General features: G+C 43.4%; 1 protein-coding gene across 4 annotated transcripts in view; it reads right to left on the bottom strand.

The window, feature by feature from the left end:
• Positions 1-14,684: 14,684 nt before the first annotated feature.
• The window catches only part of DLGAP1 (DLG associated protein 1), a 328,364-nt gene continuing 318,823 nt past the window's right edge, over positions 14,685-24,225 (bottom strand). For 3 of the 4 annotated variants that reach the window (XM_047793788.1, XM_047793791.1, XM_047793789.1), the window contains exons 9-10: positions 18,994-19,146; positions 14,685-16,312 (exon numbers count right to left, since the gene is read on the bottom strand). In XM_047793788.1, coding sequence (XP_047649744.1) covers positions 16,103-16,312; positions 18,994-19,146 — 363 coding nt within the window. In that variant the 3' untranslated portion in view covers positions 14,685-16,102. Of the gene's footprint in view, positions 16,313-18,646; positions 19,147-24,225 lie in introns of those variants that run through there. The other variant, XM_047793792.1, reaches the window with a different exon arrangement.

Here is a 24,225-nt window from a genome sequence, read left to right as displayed (position 1 = left end):
GGGCCGCATCCCCAGTCCTTTCTTGCCGTGGCAGCCTTAGAAAGTGCTCCCACTTGTACAGCCTCTGTGGCAACTCGAGGCTGGAGAGGCTGCCTGGGAACTCCGGCTGTCCCTGTGTCGCTCTTGGCACACTGTCACCAACAACCCCGAGGGCCCAGGTGCCCTTTGTGGGTAACATCTGTGGTTCTTCCCTCTTTGCCTTTCCCATGGTGTCTGCTTTCCACTGGGGGGACTGGGATTTAGGGAAAAGTGATATTACCCCTGGCTCAGGGGTGACCACACGACTCTGCTAAGTCAGTTGGTGCATCAATTTTGGTGTAAAATATGCTTTGAAAATAAGTCTTTAAAAAACAAAAACAAACAACAACAAAAAAAGGCTATTAAAAAAAAAAGGAGAAAACTCTAAAACTTTGAATGTTGCTTGGGAGCATCACTCTCAAAGCTAATGCCATTCCCAGAAAATGCACCTGTGGAATGAAGGGAGTAAAACTGAATGATCTCTAATGGAATTTTTGTGTCAAAATTCAGGCATCAAAAAAATGAACTCTCATTAGAGATAGGTATGCTCAAGTACTCAGAGGTAAACGTCTGCACTCGCTTTGAAATGCGTAGAAATAAGAAAGATGGCTGTTTGAAAGGATGAACAATGGCCAGACAGATGACACAGCAAGTCCAGTAAATGGCAGGAGCGGGGCAGTGGGTATATGCTGGGAATTTTCACTGTCAGTCTTTCAATTTGGCTGCAAGTTTGAAATTTCACATTGAGAAATGTTGGGGGGAAAATGAGTGCTTTGGCATCCAGTCTTCATGACTAATGCAGAAAAAAATGAACAACGACATGAAGTAACCTGTTCAACTGGTTAAAAAAGCTGTTAGATTTAATAGGTAATCTAAGATGTAACAAAGCCATTTCAAGTCTTTGTGTAAGAAACAAAAATTCTAAACTTCTGCTGTTGCAACAGTATTAAGGTACCAATTATTGAGTGCTTACTGTGTGCAGGGACTCAGCTGAACATTTCCTATGAAACGCCATCCAGTTGAATCCTCACGACAGTCCTTGAAGTATACAAAACAGGAATTGTCCTGAGTCTTTCTTTTTTTTTTTTTTTGGCCTGGCCCACGGACTCGTGGAAGTTCCCCGGCCAGCAACTGAACCCACACCGCAGCAGTGACCCAAGCCGCAGCAGTGACAACCCCAGATGCTTAACCCACTAGTCACCAGGGAACTCCTCCTGTGTCTTTGACTCAGGAAAACAGAGACTAGATGCACTTATCCAAGGGCATAGACCTGGGACATGACAGCTGGATTTGAATTCTGGGCTGAATGAACCCCAGACAGCTCTTGACCAGTGTTTGATTCTACTCTGCCTGCTGCTTCAGTCTTACTGACATTTAGTCATAAGGTTGACAGGAAGGCTAGGGTTCTGCACACACAGTATGTTAGCCCGTCTTGGCAGGCAGACAGTTGACAGGCATGAAGTTACTGCTGGGACCCAATTCAGGCACGTGTCCCAGGCTTGGCTGTGGTCCTGCCCAAGACACTTGGGGTGCGGCACCTCTGTGTTTTCGTAGGTAAGTGGAGGCAGACCTCAGGCAGCTTGCCCCACAGAGCACCTAGGAATATTCTGGATTCACCACAAGTTTGCTTTCTGCCCTGTGATATTTCTATCATTCTATGAATTCTCAGTGCATCAGCTTCAGGTTACTGAGGTGTGCCCCCGATTTTGTATAACCTCAAATTTCAAATCTTCCTGCTTCCTGTGTTCAGACATCTTAAAAAAATCTTGGAGTTCCCGTCATGGCTCAGTGGTTAATGAATCTGACTAGCATCCATGAGGACACAGGTTCAATTTCTGGCCTTGCTCATTGGGTTAAGGATCTGGCGTTGCCGTGAGCTGTTGTATAGGTCACAGACGTGGCTCAGATTCCTCATTGCTGTGGCTATAGCGTAGCCTGGCAGCTACAGCTCTGATTCGACCCCTAGCCTGGGAACTCCATATGCCATGGGTGTGGCCCTAAAAAGCAAAAACAAAAAAGAATCCCAAATCTTTCTAAAAGTACTATAGCCCCCTTCTCATCCTATGAAGGGAGATTAGTACCTACCCCCCCACCCCTGCCCAGTAATTCTGAGGGTTTCAGTCAATGGGCTCATGTTTTCATCACCATCTTCTCTGAATTCAAGATTTTACCCAACTGTCACCTCGCCTCCTGCAGTAAACACCCTCCCTCCATCCTGAGTTGCCGCAGGCCATTTCGGCTTTAATTCCTCCATATCTAACCCAACAGGAAAACACAAACAGCTGCAACAACTTTTACAGAAGAAGTGAGAACAGTGAGGAATTATTACAAAAGAGGTGAGAAACAACTTCCAATGTCACGCATCCACTCCACTACTATCAACTGAGTGCCTTCTATACACCAGGCATCGTTCTGATGCTGGAAATACCAGAATGAGTAAAACAGCCAAGAACAACAAAAATTCCCTACCCTCCTCAGGTTTACTTTCTAGTTGGGAGAAGGAAAGAAACGCCTTGTATTTAGGCATTTTGTTGATTGCCTCTTGTAGGTGAGGGGGGTGGAGGAGAAGCACAGAGGGGAGAGGAGTGCCTGGGGGCAGCGTGGGCGTGGGGTGTGCAGTTTTAAACAGGATGATGGGGAAGGACCGCGAGGAGACCTGAGAGGATGGAGGAGCGATGTGGTAGGGACTCTGTGGGAAGGGGACACAGACGCTCCTGTCCCTGCTGAGATTCTGCGAGCGCTGGGTCCAGCGCATAAAGTGGAAACTCTCATGATGAATGACTTACTGGGTTTTACATTTTTGATGCATTTTAATCCACGGCAGTTATTTCCTTATCAATACCCAAACTGTGGCCAGGGAGAGACGCTTCAGTTTTAGCATGAGGGAGGGAGCACAGTGAGCAAGATGGGCAGCCGAGGAGTCAGGGCCATGAAGCTGGTCCCAGGTGCCCCACGGAGGTGGGATTGCTGAAGGCCGAGTTCAGGATCTTGTTGGACCTTAAAGATAATTACATGCTGTGTGGGTTTTTGTGACTTTGACAGCCATTCTGTCTCCTTGCACCCTACCTCCTGAATTTATGAAGACTTTTGGATTGCGCGTGCCTATGGAAATGGAAAGAGGGGAGTTTCCTTCGTGGCTCAGTGGTTAACGAACCTGACTAGGATCCCTGAGCATTCGGGTTCGATGCCTGGTCTCAATCGGTTAGGAATCCGATATTGCCATGAGCTGTGGTGTGAGTTGCAGACATAGCTCGGAACCAGAGTGGCTCTGGTGCAGGCTGGCAGCTGTAGCTCTGATTCAACCCCTTGCCTGGGAACTTCCATATGCTGTGAGGCTCCCCGCCCCCTGCCCCCCAAAAAGGAAAGAGGGACTGAGTTTGAGCCCAAAGACCTGAAAAGACCACAGACATTAGGCTCCTACCTGAGAATTAGTAGAAAGCCACAGAAAAGGACTGGAAAAGGGAGGAGGGAAAACAGAGTGGAGAGCTCAAAATAATTAAATTTCCAGGGCCAAAGAGAGCCCGTGCAACTTCTGCTATTTCTATACATTATAAGTCTGCATGTACATATATAACTATGACCAACAGTCTTGAGTTTTTTGGTTTTTTTTTTGTCTTTTTGCCTTTTCTAGGGCCACTCCCGCAGCATATGGAGGTTCCCAGGCTAGGGGTCGAATTGGAGCTGTAGCCACCAACCTACACCAGAGCCACAGCAATGCGGGATCCAAGCCGCGTCTGCAACCTACACCACAGCTCACGGCAACGCTGGATCCTTAACCCACTGAGCGAGGTCAGGGATCGAACCTGCAACCTCATGGTTCCTAGTTGGATTCGTTAACCACTGAGCTATGACGGGAACTCCAGATTTTTTTTTTTTTTTTAAAGGGAACATAATTTGGAGGCCGGTTTGATTTGCAAATTATCATCTGTAGAAAAATCTGCAGAGTTCCTGCTATGCTGCAGTGGGATTCGGTGTTAATTCTTTGGCAGCACAAGTTCGGTCCCCAGCCCGGTGCCGTGGGTTAAGGTCCACTGTTGCCACAGCTGTGGCATAGGTCACAGAGAAATCTGCATAGACTTCTGGGTGAGGGAGGAAAGGGGGCAGCGGGGATTAATGAGGGGAGAACAGCTGGCTTCTGAACCAGGTGTTGGGCACTTGGTCTGACAGGACTTTATCCCCCTGATTTGTATGTGCATCAGTATCAACATCTAGAGACAAAAATCTCTAAATCGTCCTGAAAAGTTCAGGATCTGTGCTTTCATCCTTAGTGTTCAAATCGCATCCTTATGTGAAATATCCAGAGAGAATCTCACATCTGACTGTACAGGAAATTCATTGTAGTGAAGGCTGATTGAAACGAGGAGTCTGTTCACGAACCAAAGTCTGAGGATCCTTTTGTGACACAAATTGACACTATCTTTTTGTTTTGTTGGATGTGAGCTCTCAGACTTAATTAAGCCCTGGTGGGAGAAAAGCATTAACTACTATTAAATACTTGAGTACACATGGCCAATATTCCTAAGATTCTGGGGTTATTCAAAAGCAGTAAAGTGTTGCTGTTGATTGAATATTTGTGTTGCTCACAAATTCTTATGCTGTAGCCTAATCCCCAGTGTATTTGGAGGCCGAGCTTTTGGGGGGGTGTGATTAAGTCATGGGGCCCTCATGAATGGTACTGGTGCTCTTATGAAAGAGGCCCCAGAGAGCTCCTTCAGCCATCCTTGAACTAGGGAGTGGACCCTCACCAGACACCGAATCTACCAGTGCCTTAATCTTCAACTTCCCAGCATCCAGAACTATAAGAAACAAATGCCTGGATTGTTTAAACCACCCAGTCTATGGTATTTTTGTTATAACAGCTCAAATGGACCAACAGTGACAGATGAGCAAACCATCACTCTAAGTGATTCCTTGTAATGTCTGATCCTCTCTGCTTGCTAAGTGACTGCAAAAGTCTCAGGTAACTGATTCACATTTTATTGCAAAATATATTTTGGAAAATAAACTTTGAGCTAGTTGCTTCACAGAAATACACTATATTATGTAGAACTTTCTACCTTCTGGGTTCTAATTCTCAGAATGAGAGCCGGATGGATGGAGATGTTTAATCTCAATGGGAAACCTCACACTTGACTGACACTCGCTTATGCCCCAGACAAACTCCCCCTAGATACAAAAGGAGAACTAGTGCTCCACTAGCAAGTGGGCCATAAGATTCCTAGCAATGATTTAGGTAACGATAGACTTTTTCTTATAACACAGCACACTAATTCTTATTTGTCCTCACCCTGGCGTGTGAGTTAAGATACACTCCCCGCAACGCACCTGTCATTCTAGCCAGTCCTCTGTACTTGGGTGATGGCTTCCTCAGTCCCCACTGCTCCAGCTCCCCTCTGTGCCTTTGGTCAGCCCATCCCTTCTGCTTAAAATGCCTCTACACTGGTGGTTCTCAACCTCAGCTACAGCCAAACATGGATGTCTTTGTCCTCCCTGCCTCACCTGTTGTGCAGATTTCTTAAAGCTTCCCAGGTTGAACACCGCTGCTGGATGTGCCCCCGGAGGCTGGCAGTGGGTCTCGCCTGGTGAATTTGTTAGAAAAACAAATTGGCTCTTGAGTAGACAGCTTCTGAGTCAGAATCTGCTTGTGGGTGGTGGGGGGAGGGCTGAGTAAATTCAACTTTAAAGCTGTCTTTTCAGGTCTGGGGCTGAAATATTAACCAGACCTTAGGACCCTAACTGCTGCTTGAAGTCCTCTATGGGCATCCCCACAAGAGGAAGAATCCTCTGTCCCAATGTGTGTTAACAGGCACAGGGCTCTTTGCCTAAATGCAGCCAAAATTGCCCTCTGGGTCAGTGCACGGCCATCGTTGTAGGTGGGGACAGCCCCCCGGGGCAGCAGCATCTTCCGGCTGAGACAGCTGGGCTGAAAGTGTTGCAGCCTGTAGCGTGACAGAGGGATGTATTTGGGACAAGAAGAGTTTCTGCTCACAGACAGATCGGGCTGGACAGTTGCTCACCTGTCTGAGCAGGAAAAAGAGGGCTTCTTACTTGTGAGGAGGTCTGCTTGAAAAGAAAAGAAAAGAAAAGAAAAGAAAAGAAAAGAAAAGAAAAAGGCGCCCCACTGAAATACTGCTTACTTGCTGGAGGGCAGGACACTTTCTTGGACTGAACTCCAAAGGATGTCAGGCTCAAGAGCGATGTCAGTTAACCCTGCCTTATGCTGCTGGGGCCATCTGTTTGCCAAGAACCCATATCGCTCAAACCACTGAAATAGAAGGCTCAGATTTAAAGAAAGCCTTATACTTCGTTCTTTGTTCATTTGGTCATTTGTCAGTGCTGTGATTTGTGAGGCAGTTGTGCTCACACATGAGGTTTGCAACGTCTGCACAATCAGTTTGGTAGCTCTTTAAGCATAGAGGAGGTAGTTTTAAAGTTTTGGTATCTCCAAACTGAGGACACACTAAAAAAAATGCTGACTGCTTTGCCCTATCAGGAGCCTAGAAAGAAATCTTGTATTCATGACTCAGGATCCTGGGAGCTGTAAAGTCACTGATCTAGCAAGTTTCTGTTTCTTACTTTTTTTTTTCTTGTCATAACTGTTCAGTGCTTCATGTTTTAGTTCCGTACGTCATCTTAAAGACTTTTCAGAAGAGGGGTTTCACTGCTTAAAAAAATAATAATTAAAAAAACCCAACTACCTCACACAGATGAAGGGGTCCTGGTATAAACCTCTGGCCATCGAAGAGCTTCTGCTCTTCCTTCCCTGGCCCCCAGACCCAGTGTAAGCCTAGACCCTACTGCAGGAGCCTGTTGGGATTCTTGGAAGTCATCTACTAGGTAGGCAATTCCCGGAGGAGTTCGCACCATGGGGCTGACGTTACCTTATACTTAGGCTTTCCTTTGGTTCATACGGCTTTGTCCTGGGAGTTACATAAAAGATTGAATTAAAACTGCCTCCACATTTCCGGAGACGTTTTTTCCTTCCTCATTGAAAGTCAACTGGAAGTTGCCTGGTTTAGTTGTTGCTGTTTGAAGAATGTGTCTGAATTAACTTCACGAATGCGTTGTTTCCTTGTTTGCAAAGGTAGATGCTAAAACTCATACCTGCTTGGTGAAGCGGAAATCAAAGCAGTCTTTTTGGAACACTGATTGGTAATATTTAAAAACAAAAGCCCGGAGTTCCCGTCGTGGCGCAGTGGTTAACGAATCCGACTAGGAACCATGAGGTTGCGGGTTCGGTCCCTGCCCTTGCTCAGTGGGTTAACGATCCGGCGTTGCCGTGAGCTGTGGTGTAGGTTGCAGACGCGGCTCGGATCCAGCGTTGCTGTGGCTCTGGCATAGGCTGGCAGCTACAGCTCCGATTAGACCCCTAGCCTGGGAAACTCCATATGCCGCGGGAGAGGCCCAAGAAATGACAAAAAAACAAAATAAATAAATAAATAAAAACAAAAGCCCATGTCTGTTTGTCTAGATCTACTTATCTACTGATTGTAAAATGTAAAACCATTGCAAAATGGTTTTCACCGCAGATTCTCTTTGTTACAGCAAGTAGTGGAAACAGCCCAAATGTCCATCGTAGAGGGACTAAGTAACGTGTTATGGTTCAGCCTTGAAGGGAAATGCTATGGTGCCACTGGAGAGAATGGGTGGGTCAGAATGTTCTGAAATGGAGCATACATGACTAAATGAAAAGGCAAACAGTAAAGGAATGTGTGTAATAGGCTTCCAGTTTGTGAGGGAAGAAAAAAAATATATACTTGAATGTGTATAGAAAGATTTTGGAAGACAGTCAACGAAGTGTTCAAAGATGTTGAATACTGCAGGAAAGAACGAGGGTGAAAAGTAAGCTTATTTTCATTGTATGCTTTTGCATTCGGTTAGAAACTTCGGTGTGTGCACAGCAAAAGCCAAACGGCTTTGTCTTGCACGTACACAAAAAAACTCACACAAAGGATCTAGAGTTAGATTGGATTCAAATACTACCTCTGTCAATTACCTGTGACCTTGAGGGGCCCCCTAATTTTCTTGTCGGGACTATCCTGAGGCTACAGTGAGGATTAAGTTACAAAATTGCATATCACACAGGACAGTCAGGGCATGAGGCTCTGTCTCAGTAAATGTAAGTGTGTAAGATGTGGATGAGAGTGAACATTTACCAAATGCTTCTGGTGTGCCAGGCGCTGCATTAAGAGCTTTATATATATTCATTTAATCCTCAGACCAACCCTGTGAAGCAAGTACTATTTTCATCCTCATTGTACAGATGGGGAAACTGAGGTACAGAGGCACTAAGAAACTTGCCCAGGCAGGCACAGCTAGGAAGCAGTAGAGCAGTCTGGCTCTGCATCTTGAGCTGTCTCCACCTCCTGACTGGCCCCACCCTGTTGGGGAGGGATGCGGGGGAGGACAAGTCTCCTTAGGACATCATGAGGCTGATGAGAGGATCAGTCCAATTCCTAAGGGAAATGCCGAGAACATGTGCAGTGTCTTGTGAGCATGTAACAGTGCTTTCCCACCCAGCCCCACATCAGACTATGACACGCAAAGTGACATGAGGGTGTTTCTGCTGGAGGGAGTGGGGACTGTTCCCGCTGCGTCTGTTGTCTCCCAGCTGGATCCTCTCTGCTTGTGAATCTGGAGTCACTGACAGGAAGCCTGCTGGGAAATCTTTGCTGCGAGATGAAGCCAACAGGGATGCCAGGGTGTGGGAGGGGTGGAGAGACCTGTCTTTTCTGTAGCTACTGCCCAATAAAAAAATTTAAATACTGGGCGCTATGGAGTACATGCCCTCTTCCACTAGGATCATTCAGGGGACACGGTTCCGTCAGAATGACTAGTGTCTGGTGTACCAAGTATCTCAGGGTGGTCAAGACCTCGTATTTCTTTAGGTAAACATCTCCTTAATATTTAACCCAAGTTCTCTCAGTTGAATATTTAACCCAATTGTAATGTGTTGCCTTTGCTAGAAGGAAAGCTGGTCTTTGGCCTCCTACAACCTGTCTTGAAACAAAGTGCCCTCCACAGCAATTGCATGCTGAATTCAGCCACTAAAAGATCCCAAATGTCTTAGGTCCCATTAGGACATTTTTCTTCCCTCGCTTCCAGAATTACTCAGAATTATCTGAATAATTATTCCTCACTTCACTATTTCCAAAGTGCTAAACATGTGCTCATGTGTTCAGTATGGAAAAAAATCCCCATGATCCTGTGCCAGCCTCTCTCCACTGGTCCAGTTTCCCAAACTATCGATCAGTTTTCACTCTTTCCATAAGAAGTCTGTCTTTCTTTAAGATTTCATCTTGAGGACATTCCACTAAAGATAATATACAGGAGTTCCCATTGTGGCACAGCAGAAATGAATCCTGCCAGGAACCATGAGCTTGTGGGTTCGATCCCTGGCCTCGCTCGCTCAGTGGGTTAAGGATCCGATGTTGCTGAGAGCTGTGGTGTAGGTCACAGACACGGCTCGGATCTGACATTGCTGTGGCTGTGGTGTAGGCTGGCAGGTGTAGCTCCTATGAGACCCCTAGTCTGGGAACCTCCATATGCTGAGGGTGCGGCCCTGAAAAAGCAAAAAAAAAAAAAAAAAAGAGAGAGATTTCATTTTGAATAACCTGCTAGACAAGGAGTCTTTGGGGCACCCTCTCTAGATGAGAACAGGTACCAGCTCCTTAGAAAGGATCCCCCTTCGGTCATTCCAGACTCATTACCTGGCTTGACTAAGAAACAACTCAGGAGTGCCTTGAGCTACTCTTAGGTTCGTCAAGCTCAGAGTTGGAAGAACTACACTCACCCTAACTGACTTCCCAGGTATTCCTTCCACCAGGGGCCAGGCGGCTGACAGTTAAAACATCAACTTCTGCCAGTGAAGGCAGTGAAGGGTGTAAGGCTCTTCTCTGTAGAAAGAGTAAATTATTTGATTTATCCCCTTCTCACTTTTGTTCACGGTCTACGTTTGAGATCTGCCTCTCCTCACACTTGGGAATTACAAACAGGTATTGTATGGTCTGAGGTTGCAAAGTGCATCAGGTCTTATTCTAGAGGGGAAATAATGTGGCAAAGCTGGTGTTTTAAAAAAATGTCACTTACAGAAGTAAACACTTTCCATAGCAAGAGGTTATTTCCTGAGACCAAAACCCCTCTAAAAGGGGCCCTCCTTTTTCCAGTGAGTAGCATATTTTAATTTTAATCTGCGGAGATGTTTTAGCCAATGTATCTCAAAGGGCCATTTATAGTATTCTCTAACTCCCTAGATGTTTCTCCTTTTTCATAATGGAAATTTCTGGTAGGCATTGGACTTGAACACCCTAGAAAGAAGTGTTCAATGGATCATAGTGTGTGAAGATCTCTGAAAGCTAGCTGTGCAGGAATGTTTTCTATTTGCAGAGCATTGGTCTTCAGAGGCAGAGAAAGCAGCAGGACTTAGGACAAAAAAACCTGGAAATGTTGCTCATAACCTCCTGTACTAGAGTTGTTAGGAAGAGTCCATGTTTCCTCTTTTTAACAGAAGAGAAAACTAAGGCTCTATTTGCTTCCCCCTTCCTCCTCTCCAAAGTGAAATGGAGAGTTTTTCTTTGGAAGAATCTCTTTGTTGGTCTCAATAGAAGCTCTCTCCTGACACTGATCAAGTAATCTGGAAAGAGGACATTAGCATCGACTTCTCCCCGGAGGCAGACTGGAAGTGTGAGGCAGAAGAATGGCATTTTTCATCCATCCTAGTGAAAACATTTGGTGAATAGCAGCTACATGGCAGAGTTTGACTTTCTGTGTGAATTAAAATGTTTTCTTGCTTTCAGCTATGTTCTATAAGTTCAGATATGCTCGTTTACATAGAAGATGTATTAAAATTCATTGACTGTTGCACTGGACTTCCCATCCCTGCGATTTTCTTTTCTTTTTTTTTGGTCTTTTTTGTTTGTCTTTTTAGGGCTGCACCTGCAGCACATGGAGGTTCCCAGGTTAGGGGTCAAATTGGAGCTGTAGCTGCCATCCTACACCACAGCCACAGCAATGTCAAATCTGAGGCTTGTCTGTGACCCACACCGTGTCTTACGGCAACGCTGGATCCTTAACTCCTTGAGCCAGGCCAGGGATCGAACCTGCTTCTAGTTGGATTCAATTCTGCTGCGCCACAATGGGAACTCCCATGTGATTTTCTGATGATGCCTCCCTGGGCCAGTAGGCGGTCCAGACCTGGAAGCCACACGCTATTCCTCTCTGCTTCAGGGGAGGGAAGTGACTTGCAGAGGAATTTAAGACCTGTTCTGTAAACTTACACTAGTTAAGTGAGTTAGGACTAGAAAGGGTGTTCACACTGGACCATTACTTTCTGTTTGCCAAAGTCGTTGGTTGGTCTGATCTAAGTTTAGGAGCTAAAAGTCCAGCAGCCTCTCGGACAAAGCCCAGGGTGAATTTTGGCACACTTTGGTAACAGTGGCATTTAAGAACGAACACATTCAGACACTATGACTTTTCACATGTCCTTTATTTAAACCAAAGTATATTTTCAAGGGGTGGGCTTCCAAGATATAAAAAGAAATTCAAACCATTTTGTTCGGTATCTATAAAAAATGAAATTACATTTTGGGGTGGGGGGCCTAGACCCTGTAACATGGGAAATTGCTTCACTGAAATCCAAATTCTGACATGCAAAAACTTAACTCATTTTGTTTTGGTATCGGCCTAAATGTTCAAGGAGCCCAAATGAAAAATTCTTAATTTGTTAAAAGGTAAGAAGTATAATTACAGTCCAGACTATGTGCATGGTCAAAGCATGAGCCAAAGTAATGCGATCTTTGCAGCCTCCCCTGCATCCAGCCACTTGATCATAGCTCTTTTGAAGAACTTTCAAAAGTACATTGTGTAATTTTGGTGACTGGCACAGGTCTTGCTAAGGTATAAAAATGAGGAAAAGTAGCTTATCAGTTTCCCAGTCTGTTGCATATTAGATGAATGGCTTTGCCTAAGAATTTGGTGGGAGTTCTGTGAACCCAAGTTTCAGAGTTGTGGCATTTTCAAATGTGTACGTCCTCTTCGTAAAGTGTTGTATTTTACTTTAAGTCTGTATTTTTGTGTATAAAGTAAGGTTTATGAATATGACCTACACGAAAACCAGGGGAAATCAGCAGCGGCAGATAATTACAAATTTTAAATGTGGGAAGAATGATAAAGGCCTCACCGCAGACAAAGCTGAACTTAGGCTTGGATTTTAGACTCAAACCTGTCACTTAATAATTGTGTTACACTAGGCAAGTTACTGAACCTCAGGGAGCAGTTTTTCATTACTTCAAGGATGAAATGAAAACCACAACACGTTATTCTGATTTTCCCTGCCCCAGAGAACTGTGTAGAAAACAAAGTTGATGAAATGTTTGCAAAGAATCCAAGTGGGTAAAACTATACACAGATTTGCCCAAGTTTGAGAAGCTAACTTCTTTCATAAAACGTACAGCCCCTGACGTGGAACTTTGAGATGCACGTGATCAGCACAGTAAAAGGACTCCTGGTTTTTGGTGTTTCAGTTCCTTCCATAGGGTACAAGGTCTACTCACCAGCTCATAGGGACTAGCATATGTGTTGTTACAATGAGAGTTAGACTATGCTTCTTTTTTTAAAAAATGGCTATGATGATCTTTTTTTATTTTAGCTGAGGTATAGCTGATGTACCATATTATGTTTCAGATATATGACATAGTGATTCACAATTTTTAAAGGTTATACCATATTAATAGTTATTATAAAACATTAGCTATATACCGCTGGCTGTACAGTATATCCTTGTAGCTTATTTATTTTATACATATCGGTAGGGGATTAAGAGGTGCAAACAACTATCTTGCCCTTCCTTCCTTCTCCTCACGGTATTCACCAGTTTGTTCTCTCCGAGTCCATTTCTTTTTTGTTATATTCACTAGTTTGTTTTATCTTAGATTCTACATATAAATGATAACATACAGCATTTGTCTTTCTCTGACTTACTTAGCAAGTCTATCCATGTTGTTGCAAATAATATGCTTCTTAATTGCTTAATTATTCCCCTGAAAGACAGTTACTTATATTTTGGAAGAAGTGGGACTTTGTAGTGAAAACACACAGACCTGAAAGCAGTGCATTAATTATTTTATTAATTTCTTTTTACATTATGGGAAACACTCATTTATTTACAATTTTTTTTTTTGTCCACACACAATCTAGGTAAATAAGCCTATGAAATTCCAATTCATAAAGCCATAAAAATGTTCCCACCCCTCCATCTGAAGGCTTTCAAATGAATCTTTTTTTTCCAAACCAAAATAATTTCTAAAAATTACATTGGGAATTCAGGTATGCTAGTGATTTACATTCCGGTTATTTAAAATATGCATCTAGACATGTTTTAAAAAAGAAATGGTAAATTCACAAGGATAAGGCTTAAATCAAAGTGGTAATGCACAGTAAAACATCAAGGAAACATCTATAAATAACAGAAATATATTACAAATAAATTAGTTCTATTTACCATTTCAAATATTAAAAATCTTTAATCCATTTCTTCATCTCTCTTTACAAAAGGATTATGTGAATTGTATGGAAACATCTGCAAAAAATATAATAAATACTTAATTTCTTTGAACGTTTTTTGATGTGGGAGACAAACTTCTTTTGTAACCCCCCTCCCCAAGAAAATGCCCAAACACCTTTGTACCAAAGTTAAACAAAATAAGTAATTTTCAGGGTACATACATTTTCCATTACGAACTAAAAAACATTTCTACAAATTACATCAAAAAGAACAATGTGACAAAGGTTATGCTCATGGGTGTCAGTTTAAGGGGGCAAGTGGTTAACAAGCAGCTTTATGTGGGGTCATGTTTTAACATCAAGAATTAGCTTTTTATAAAGTGTTTGTACAATTTGTGTTTTTAAGGAAAGCAAAGGTCATGGTGCCTGTAGGCATTCGGCTAAAAGATTTAAAATTCTTACCAAAAATAGCTTATGAATATACAAATACCAGTCACATAGACAAGATAAATAGGCCATCTCTTGTCTCTCTTTAAAATATCCTGGGCTACATCAGTTTCCAAAGAAAATATTGTAGGACTATCTTGAATTGTATTAGAAATCTACTTCTTAATCCAAATCTTATCTCTACCTTAGGGCACAGAGCTGTGGTTGGGAACACGGGTCTTCAAATGAATGCTGCTTCCTTCATGTTAATCTGTGAGTTCGGAGTCCTTTTCAGGATTGAATGTGACCAGAGGCTACCCAAGGTGGCAGTTGGCCTTACCTCATGCAAACTTGGTGTGACCTTCCTTGGCTGCTACAAAGGAAAGAAAAGCTGTATTCTTTCTAAAACCAGCAAATACTTGAAACTCAAATTCTCTGTTCCAATTTTACAAAACACTCAAGGTGCTTTTCCTCCTAGTTAAAAGTTAGTTGGTTTTTAAATAAGTTAGTAGCCCTTTTCTTGTAAACCACAGCAGTAAACATTTGTGCCCTGTTTATAAAGATAGCTCAAAGCATCAATGGCTCTGAGAGGTAGCGAATTCTCTAGTGGTTTTAGAATATGTCCATGAAGATAGTTGTTGCCAGAACCCATCACCTCTCTTAATTTCTTAAATAAAATTAAATTAGCACCTGGCTATGAGAGTGTATTTCTTTTTTTAAAAAAATCTTCTCTGGTGCAAGTGCATTTGATGTATGTTTTTAAAAGTCTTTCATTTTTTTTTTCAATGGTAATTTCTAACGCTTTAGGGAGCTGGATACAATGCCAGTGATCATTTAAGATCACTTCATTCTAGATGTTTAAATGGCTACCAGTAAGGGCATTTAAAGATAATTTCAGCTGGATGCAAAGGTCATACTGCCCATCCATCATAACTGAAAACGGAAATCAACATTCTCTGCCAAAAGCCTGGGTTTCTTTTGTGTTTAGGCATCCTGATGCTGTCCCCCTCCACCTGGTTGCTGAACCTTGCAGGTCAGATTTCTTCTCTCTCTACCTGGGACCCCTAGATGAGTGGTAGCTCTTTGGAATGAGGCAGCACTTCTACGGGGACAGAAAGCTAATTTTATTGGTTTGACATGGGACAAAAATCCTTATTTGGGGATATGATAGGACTCTGTGTAGTAGTGAGAGAAGACTGATGGAGAAAAAGTTCTGTCATCTTGAACTACTGGGTTAAAAGAGACGGATGGGTAGCATTTGAAGGGATGATGGGAAAATCCAAACTTTTCTCAGAAAACAGCCTGGCTGCCATTTACAGCACTTGGTAAGCAGAGATGTACTTATTATATGTGTAATTAGGTAGGCCCCCCCCAGGGTGGACACTAACAAATTAATAGTCCCAACACTTTCCCCTTTAAAGGCCCCCCCCACAACAACGATATAATATACATAGTACAATAAAAGTTGATAAAACACTTTAGATCTAAATTTTCTTAATAATAGGACAAAAAAAATTTTTTCCTTTATGTAGTGTCTTAAACTATCAGTGCTTCCTTTGCCTTGCCTTTCCTGTCTTCCTTTTATTGCCTTTCAGAATAGATTGGTGTCCCTGAAAGATCGAAGGTACAATCTTCTGCTGATGGAGACATCTGAAGCAGTGACTGATGACAGACAGTGAGGCAGTTTGTGCAGCTGAGTGATGCAGGTACCCCAGCACCTGCAGACCGCGCTCTCCTCCTCGCACTACCCAGCCTGGTCCCCCACCCCCAGCCCATCTTCGTCCCCTCTCCGCGTGTCACTCCTGGGCTCCAGTGACAGGGTATGATTTCTGAGGTTGGAGATAAAGGGCTCCATCTGCGTGACCAACTCACCAGCGAGCGTGTCGGGGGAAACGGAGGGGATTGGAGCCCTGGATGCTTCCCCGTGGAAGACCGCGGGGTCCCGGAGGGTCCCCCTGGGAGACTGGATTTCTGAAATACCCTACGGTTTGATATTGCTGGAATCTAGGGACAGACTAGCTCGAGAGAACTGAGGATGGCGGGTGACCTACAGGGGCCGCGTCTACACGGGCGGGCTGGCCGAGAACAGAAAGGGCGGGCGCGGGGAGAAGGCGGGGTGGGCAGCGCGGCGGCTCCCGCCAGACCGGCCGGGCGGCGCTCAGAGCCGGGTCTGCGCCTCGGGAATGTAGATCTCGATGCTCTCGGCGCTCTCGGTGGCCGAGTTCTGGCGGACGGACGCGGCGCGCTTGGCGGCCATCAGGCGCTTGCGGGCCTCCTGGCGCTGCGAGCTCTCCAACGAGCGCTCCCGGATCAGCGGCGCGGGGCCCTTCGCCGGCTTCTTGGGCACTGGAGGAGGGGCCCTTCGCTCCTGATCAAAGCAGAAGGTTCAGGACATTACACAGCTTCTCAGGACAAGCTTGGGAAAAACTGGGACAGGTCAGTTAGCACACACACTTTTTTTTTTTTTTTTTAACCTAAGGGAGGTGAGGTTAGCTCTGCTCTGCACACTGCATATATCCGTATGTACGTATATATATATATTTTTTTCTCCATTATTCTGGCTTGGGTATTCAAAGATGCAGGGAAAAAATAAGAGCTGTAAGCTCAAGGCCCTGGGTGAGGCTGGATGGCAGAACTAGACTCTCCAAGGGAAGGATGTGGGTGTTTAAAATGCCCCCTGCCGAAGGGCTGCGGCTCCCAGCACATTTAGTGTGGTTTTTCTCTGGAGGCTCCAGGCTCTTCTGGGGGCCAGAGACGGGAAAGGGCGGCAACGGCAGCTTCTTAGAGCTCATCGTCCTCTCTAAGGCAGGGGGGTTCAGAGTTTATAAACAGCCTGCGCTCTCCCAGGGCCCTCCCAAACCTCAACAGCCAAACAAGGAAGAAGGGATTGTAAGACTGTTGGTTTAGCTTTGCTGATGCCACAGTGAGTTAACACCCGCTTGCACGTCACACACAAACACACAGCAATCTACTGGCAGAGTCACCCTGGACGAAGGACCTGGGGTGGAGTCGGCTCCTAAGAGCTCCTGCTGGGCCGTCACCCTTAGGGGCCTCAGGGTGACTGTGGGGCCCAGAAGCCAATTCCATCACAGGGACAGACACTGTGCCACGAAGATGTAACACAAGACTGAATGAGCTCACCCGCCCAGCAGCAGCAGACTAGAAAACGGCCGGAGATTTTAAAAAGCCATTGCAAAAACAAAAGCCATTCATTCATCACTTGGGCTGGGGAAAAAAGTATAGTGGGAAAGAAGGGAATCTAAACCACAAAGGATATTTTAGGAAAAAGATGGTGCGTTTCCAGGCTGCCAAAAGGCCTGCCCATGTGAATCTGATGATATCGTTTTTAAGTAAAATACCCTAAACTCTCATAAAACTCAGTGTGAAAACTATCTTAAGATAATGGACTCTGTGATTCTCCAGAGGGCATTTCCTTGCTTGCTGAGTGAAGTGCCTAGTTAAACTTATGTTGGAGTTGCCAGCCAGCTGTTTCAGGTGGAGTCTTGTGTGGATAGAAAAGGGAAGCACAGTGCAAACTTATTCCACCAACCCTGATTGTGCTCTTCATTTTTCACCCTCCGGTTCATGGGGTGATGAAAAGCTCTGATCACAGACAACATGCACGAAGATTTAGAAATCAAGCTAACTACTGATTTACTGTGTTAACTGTCACTAGGTTACATATATCAGTTCTTAGCTTCACTCCCTTGTGACATTTAAAATCTTCATTGTTGGGTAACTCGGTGGTTATTTTTAAAAGTATGAATGTTGGAAACTTTTTGGTCATGTTTTCCTTTCTTGCACATTCTATTAACAATTTTTTTTTAAATCCGTGAATGAGAAATTAGATGGATCATCTCTAGAAATGGAATTACCAGTGTCTGTGTACATTTGTAGCGCTTTCTTAAAATTAGACCAATTTAAAGGCTTATTTAGCAGACGGTTTTAAACCCAGGCTATAGAAACTCAATTGAGTGCACATGTTTGGCTTCTTAAGTGAGAGGCCACGCAGACATCAGTGGTGCTTTGATACTTAATGCCAACCCCCCCAGGCGGATGGTGACAGGATGAGGGCCAGTGATGACTGGAGAAGCATGGCCTCTTCGATAACGCATGGTCCCTTGGACTGGCTTTCTCCTGGGAGCCCGCTGACTTCCAGAACCCTGATCATCTGATGGGCAGCCGCAGAATGGATCGGACTGCTGTTAGCCCTCTGATGGGTGAAGCAATCAGAAAGGGCATCACAAGCATAACCGGGCCTGATTTTTAGAAGTTGGATCTCTCAGAAACATTTGACTTCGGGGAAGGCAAAGGGTTAAAATGACATGCCTGCCAGGCCAGCCTAGCCGGTGCACACTGGATACCTGGGCGAGCCTGGTGGAACCACCATCATCAAATGTGAAGACTGCAGTGATTCAAGTAAAAGAATCTGAGTCTTTATTTCTAAACCCTCGCATGAGGAGCCCAGTGAGTAATATTCCCCAAGGCAAATCAACCAAAAGCAAAACTCTTAAAAAAAAAAAAAAATCCCAACTTTTATGATTCCTGTGAAACATTATGGTGTGTATACTTTTAGACTTGAACAACAGTGGTTTCTTTATTACTATATTTATGAAATGATTATCAAAGTCGGCTAGTTTGCAGGGCTTCCTACTTTCTCGGAAACACATCCGAGGGGTGTAAGGAAGTTGAACTCTTGCTCTATGTAATCATGCACTGAAGATGTCATTTATTTTCGTTTAAAAAGCAAAATGGAGGCAGTTCCTTTCAGTGACTAAAATGGTTTAACTTAAAGTTTAATCAACAAAAAAGCCACATTCCCATTTTCCAATTCACAAAGACAGGTTTCTCTTTAAAAATATGCCTGAAACATAGTACAGATAATATCCCAAATGATTACTATGTAAACATTGTCATTACAATGAAATTAATATGATATCAGCTCCATTTCACATTGTAAACAGCAAGACTGAAAGCAGAAGCCTATTTAGACTGTCCAGTGTTTGTGCAGGTTTTTAAATGAACCATACAAAATCTACATTGTTCTACCTTCTTGTCAAGAGGATCCATCTGTTTCCAATTATTGGCCTTTAACTGATGAAGTTCATCAAATTTCATACTAATATTTTCTATGGACAACTGCAGCATGTCCCAGAACCCCGCCAAATCCTGGGAGGTGGGCCTTGGATGCGCATTGGGATTCTGTACAAGAGAAAGAAAAACATTTAGAGGAGATCTGTGACAACAGGCATTTTCAAATATTTCAAATAACACCTGGAGAATGAGTTCCTTTTGGTTTTCGGACAGGAGATAAAAGTGAGGTTACAGATGGTACTTTTATTTAAAGTGGATATGTTTATGTTTTATATGTATAGATATATTCACCTTTATTAAGGAAGAACTGACAAATAAAATTATGAGATATTTAAAGTGTAAGGGTGATGGTTGGGTCTGTACCTACATCGTGGAAGGACCACTCCATGGAGTTAATTAACACATCATCACCTCACCTATTTATCTTTTTTGTGTGTGAGAACACCTACGTTCTGCCCTCTTAGCCAAAGTTCAGGGATACGATACAGCGTTGTCAGCTACAGTCACCATGTTTTAACTAGATCCTCAGACCTTATTCATTTTATAACTGAAAATCTGTACCGTTTTACCAACCTCTCCCTATTTCCACCACCCTCCAGCCCCCTGGCAACCACTTTTCTACTCCATGCATTTGACTTGATTTTTTAGAGGTCCCACTACAAATGATGGTTTTACATACTCATTTTATACATACTTGAGTCAGTGATTCTCAATGTCAAGATTGTAAGACTCTTTTTTGCTAATACATCTACTAGTATGGTGTGGGGGAAAGAGTCTAAACATTTGCAAAATCCCAGAATGTATGATCTATGACAAGATGCATGTAAAACTGTATTTAAATGAAAATACCGTCTTTGGAAAAAAAAAACCACAGTATTTTATTATTAGAGTCAGTATTCAACTCCATGCTATCCAACCTTTCGGAGAACAGATAAGGAATCTAAAGTAGGATTCATTTTAACACTCATGTTGAGTGAAATAATAGGGCAAACAAATGATAAATAATAAAATAATTGGATTTTCAAAGTACCACGTGTTTAACAACTAAGATATTACTAATATGGGAAGTCATTTTATCATATAGGTACTTGGAGAAAGTCATTTACAAATGAATTAGTTTTAAATTGACCATGACATAATATGACAGCAAATGTGCGCACACTTGTCTGTACATACACACAGATGTCTGTAGTGATCCATTTGCTAGATCATATTAAACATTCTTTGGTGTTTAAGGATCGACTCTCTTTGCCCTCATCCACATGTCTCCAACAAGTACTAGAAAGTATGAGCCACTAATTTATAAGGTCATAGACAGAAAAAAACATAACTAAGAGATTGAGGTGTCATGTTCATTGCTAGTTACTATTCGCAACAGCAGCTAAAGACATTCATGGGCAGGTGGGTGGGGCTCCCACATGTCAGGTTTTCAGCTGGGTCCGTTTTGCTTGCCTCTGGGTATCCCAGGCAATTGGAAAGACTGTGAAACCGCATGCCACATAATAACCTGAGGCCAGCTTGTACTTATAAAACCAGCCTTATAAAAATGATCCCATCGGAATTTCAGAAAGTGCAAGGTCAGTGATCATCAAAATGAATACGTTGGAAAGAACTTTTTAGCCCTTTGATGGACTAGTATTATTGGTCTGCCTTCAAAAGAAATACAAGTAAAGAATGTATTTATAAACTTATACTTTTAAAATTGCCCGTAGTTCTGAAATTCTTTGGAAGAAGTAAATTCAAAGTTTGTAAGTATTTGGTGCAGTGTTAAACTCTATTCTAATGACGCATTAATTAACAAGAGGGTTTCTCTGCAGCATTTCGATTTAGTAAACTAAAGTTTCTTAATATCTAGGCTCAGAATAGCCACATGATAGCTTCGACAAAGTACTTCTCAAATGGAGTTTATGATCTCACAATCTATTTCCTTATCTTATTGGTAACTAAAAACTAAGTTGCTCATATTTTAAAGTTCACTAAAGTCTCTTAGTCATAAGCTATTGGCTAACTTGTTTCAGTGCATTAGCGGCTGAAACAATAGAATTTGTTTAACTCTGTAACCTGGGTGATTTGCTCCTTCCCCACCAAGAGTCTCTTTGGCCGCATCACCTAGGGGATGGATGGGGAAGCAGAGAGAAAGAGCTTGGGCCCTCAGCCAGCCTCCCCACCAGTGGTTCATGTAACATCCCATGGAGTCACAGTGCCCAGCTCAGTCTGATGCAGGACACTTGGAGGTTGGAGGTCACAGGGGGTGAGAAGAATAAAGAGGGCTGGCTTCCTTGGTTTAGTTTTGTTGGAATCCATTCATTATATGCCTGGGAGTCTGGTCTGAGATAAGTGTTTTCAAGTGCGCTCCTCAGAGTAAGAACTCAAGAAAGCAGAGCTGGGCTTGGTTGTGACTCATTTTAGTGCCAATTTTATATGGCTTCACAGACCCAAGCAACACCATCACCAGGCCACCGGGCTTCCTACTGCAGAGGAGGTGGTGCTGACTGACCCGCCCTCATCCCTCCATGAGGGTGACTGTGGAACTCAAGTCCTGGGGGACTCACAGGGATGGGAGTCCAACATACTGGGACTGGAGCCTTGGCTCTATCTCTTCCCAGCAGCTCTGGCAAGTCACCTAGCTCTCACATGCCTCTTTTCCTCAACCAGAAAACCATCATCCAAATCATGTCATGATCTGCTCCAGAGCATTGCTCTGGGGATTTAACCAGATCATAAATTTGAGCATAGCACCTGGCACATGGTGGGCTCCTGCTAGTCCCTTCTAAGGCAGGTCCGACAGCATCCACAGCCCTCAGCCCACAGTGTAGGTCCTCTTCAGCTGACCTTCAACATGCTTCTCACAACTCACGACCCAAGTTTTCTGGTGGCAGATGACTGTGAGCCCATCAGGAACTAGGAAAGCTGGCTTTAGCCAGGTTAACCTTTCCTAGAAGGCTGCAAGTTTTCCAAAACATTTTGGTGGTAATTTCATCTTCAAAATCTGTATGATGTTTGTGTTCTACTTCATAATTTATCTGCTCCTTCTACAATTCTTTTAAAAGGTGTGCTGTGTTTGCCCTGTAGTGTGTGTATTGATTGGACTCCATGTGTATCTTTTGGCCAGTTTGAGAAATTTTATCTTTTTTTTTTTTTCAGAAATATTATCTTTTGGCCAGTTTGAGAAACCTGGCTTTATATGATCTTTCTTACATTTTTATTTTTTTTGTCTTTTTGCCATTTCTTGGGCTGCTCCCGCGGCATATGGAGGTTCCCAGGCTAGGGGTCTAATCGGAGCTGTAGCTGCTAGAGCCACAGCAACGCAGGATCCGAGCCGTGTCTGCAACCTACACCACAGCTCATGGCAACGTCGGATCCCTAAACCACTGAGCGAGGCCAGGAATCAAACCTGCAACCTCATGGTTCCTAGTCAGATTGTTAACCACTGAGCCACAACGGGAACTTCTTACACGTATTTATTTATTTTTGGCTGTACCTATGGCATGTGGAAGTTCCCGGGACCAGGAATTGAACCTGCGCCACAGCAACAACCTGAGCTGCTGCAATGACACCTCGGGACCTTTAACAGGTGGCACCACAAGGGAATTCCCTAAACTTTCTTGCATTTAAAGAGCAAAGAATCTATGAATTAAGGTCTGTGACACATCATCAGGTTAACAAACTAGCAGGAATTCTTGGCACATAGTGAAGCTCAATAAAATATTGGTTGAATCACTTATCGATACATTTACTAATATATATTGTCCTCTAATCCAGAATGGAATTTCTGAGAAGGTGAAAGAGGGGTCAGGTAATTTTTCCTGAGTGAGGGGGAAACAACTATAGATGTGGGAGGTGGGGGTGAGGAAGAATAAAAGGATAGTTCCAAGCAGAGGTTTCCGAAGGAAAAGCCTGATGAAGAGAGATGGGGAACAGCAGCTTTGCATGCTTTGTATCTGCTCATTCCAGCTAGATCAACCCCGTTCAGCCTGCATTTGTCTTTGTTAACAAGAAGATGTGGGCAGAACTCTAAAATCACAGTTCGGGTCAATCAGATTGCAAATGATCACGTTTTTACTTTCCATAGGATAAACAAGTTGTTTTTCATTTTCTTTCTCTCTCTCTCTCTTTTTTTTTGGGGGGGGGGGGGTTCTGCACCCGAGGCATGCAAAAGTTCCCAAGCCAGGGACTGAATCCATGCCACAGCAGTGACAATGCTAGATCCTTGGCCCACTGAGCCAGCAGGGAACTCTATTTTCTTTAGACCCGATTTGACCATTAATGGACCAATAAAAGCTATTTTTGTGGGATAACACATGTAGAGATGGTAGCAGTAGGGAAAAAAATCTGTGAGGAAGGTCTTGCCCTTGTATTTTGCTGTCAATTTTTTAAATGTTGCTGATGCTAGCATTGCTTTTGTCCCTTTGTTCTGCTTTATTTTGTTTCTGTGTGTCTAAGAAGGATGAATGATTCATTCATCTCAGGGAGAAGAAATCTATACTTGTGATGACTTCCACCTCTGATACTTGAATTAAAACAGAAAACTCTGGGGAGTTCCTGTTGTGGCTCAGTGGTAATGAACCCGACTATTATCCATGAGGATTTGGGTTTGATCCCTGGCCTCACTCAGCAGGTTAAGGATTAGGTGTTGCTGTGGCATAGGCCAGTAGCTTGCAGCTCCAATTCACCCGTAGCCTGGAAACTTCTATATGCCGCAGGTGAGGCCCTAAAAAGACAAAAAACAAACCAAAACAGCAGCAATAAAACAACCAGCGAACTCTGATAAGGAAATAGGTCCTATGGCTATTTCAGAAAGAAACTCATTATCCAAAATGATTTTCTTTCTCTGTAATATTATCTTTGAAATACCAGGCCATCCCATAGTTTGGTAAGAATAATGAAACCTGAGATGCCAGGTGAAGGCCAGGAAAATTGAAAAATTGCAGTTACAAAAAAAGCAGGAAATGGTTTTAACTTGATTGGATTCTTTCCTCTGAGATGAGTTAAGTATAAAATAAATATTTTTAATTTTAAGAAAAGTAGGAAATATATGATTCATCAGAAAACTTTCTACTCCAGGTGAGAGTCCATTGAGCTCTGACTTGGCTCAAAGTTGGTTCTACTTTAGCTGGACTGGTCTTGATGACACGTTCTTCTTGTAGTACAAGCAGGGAAACGGCAATGATGGGGAATGGTACCTAC

Source organism: Phacochoerus africanus, chromosome 8 (assembly GCF_016906955.1).
Source record: "Phacochoerus africanus isolate WHEZ1 chromosome 8, ROS_Pafr_v1, whole genome shotgun sequence".
NCBI lineage: Eukaryota > Metazoa > Chordata > Mammalia > Artiodactyla > Suidae > Phacochoerus > Phacochoerus africanus.
Note: the sequence above shows the minus strand (reverse complement) of the source record. Positions and strands in the feature narration are given on the sequence as shown.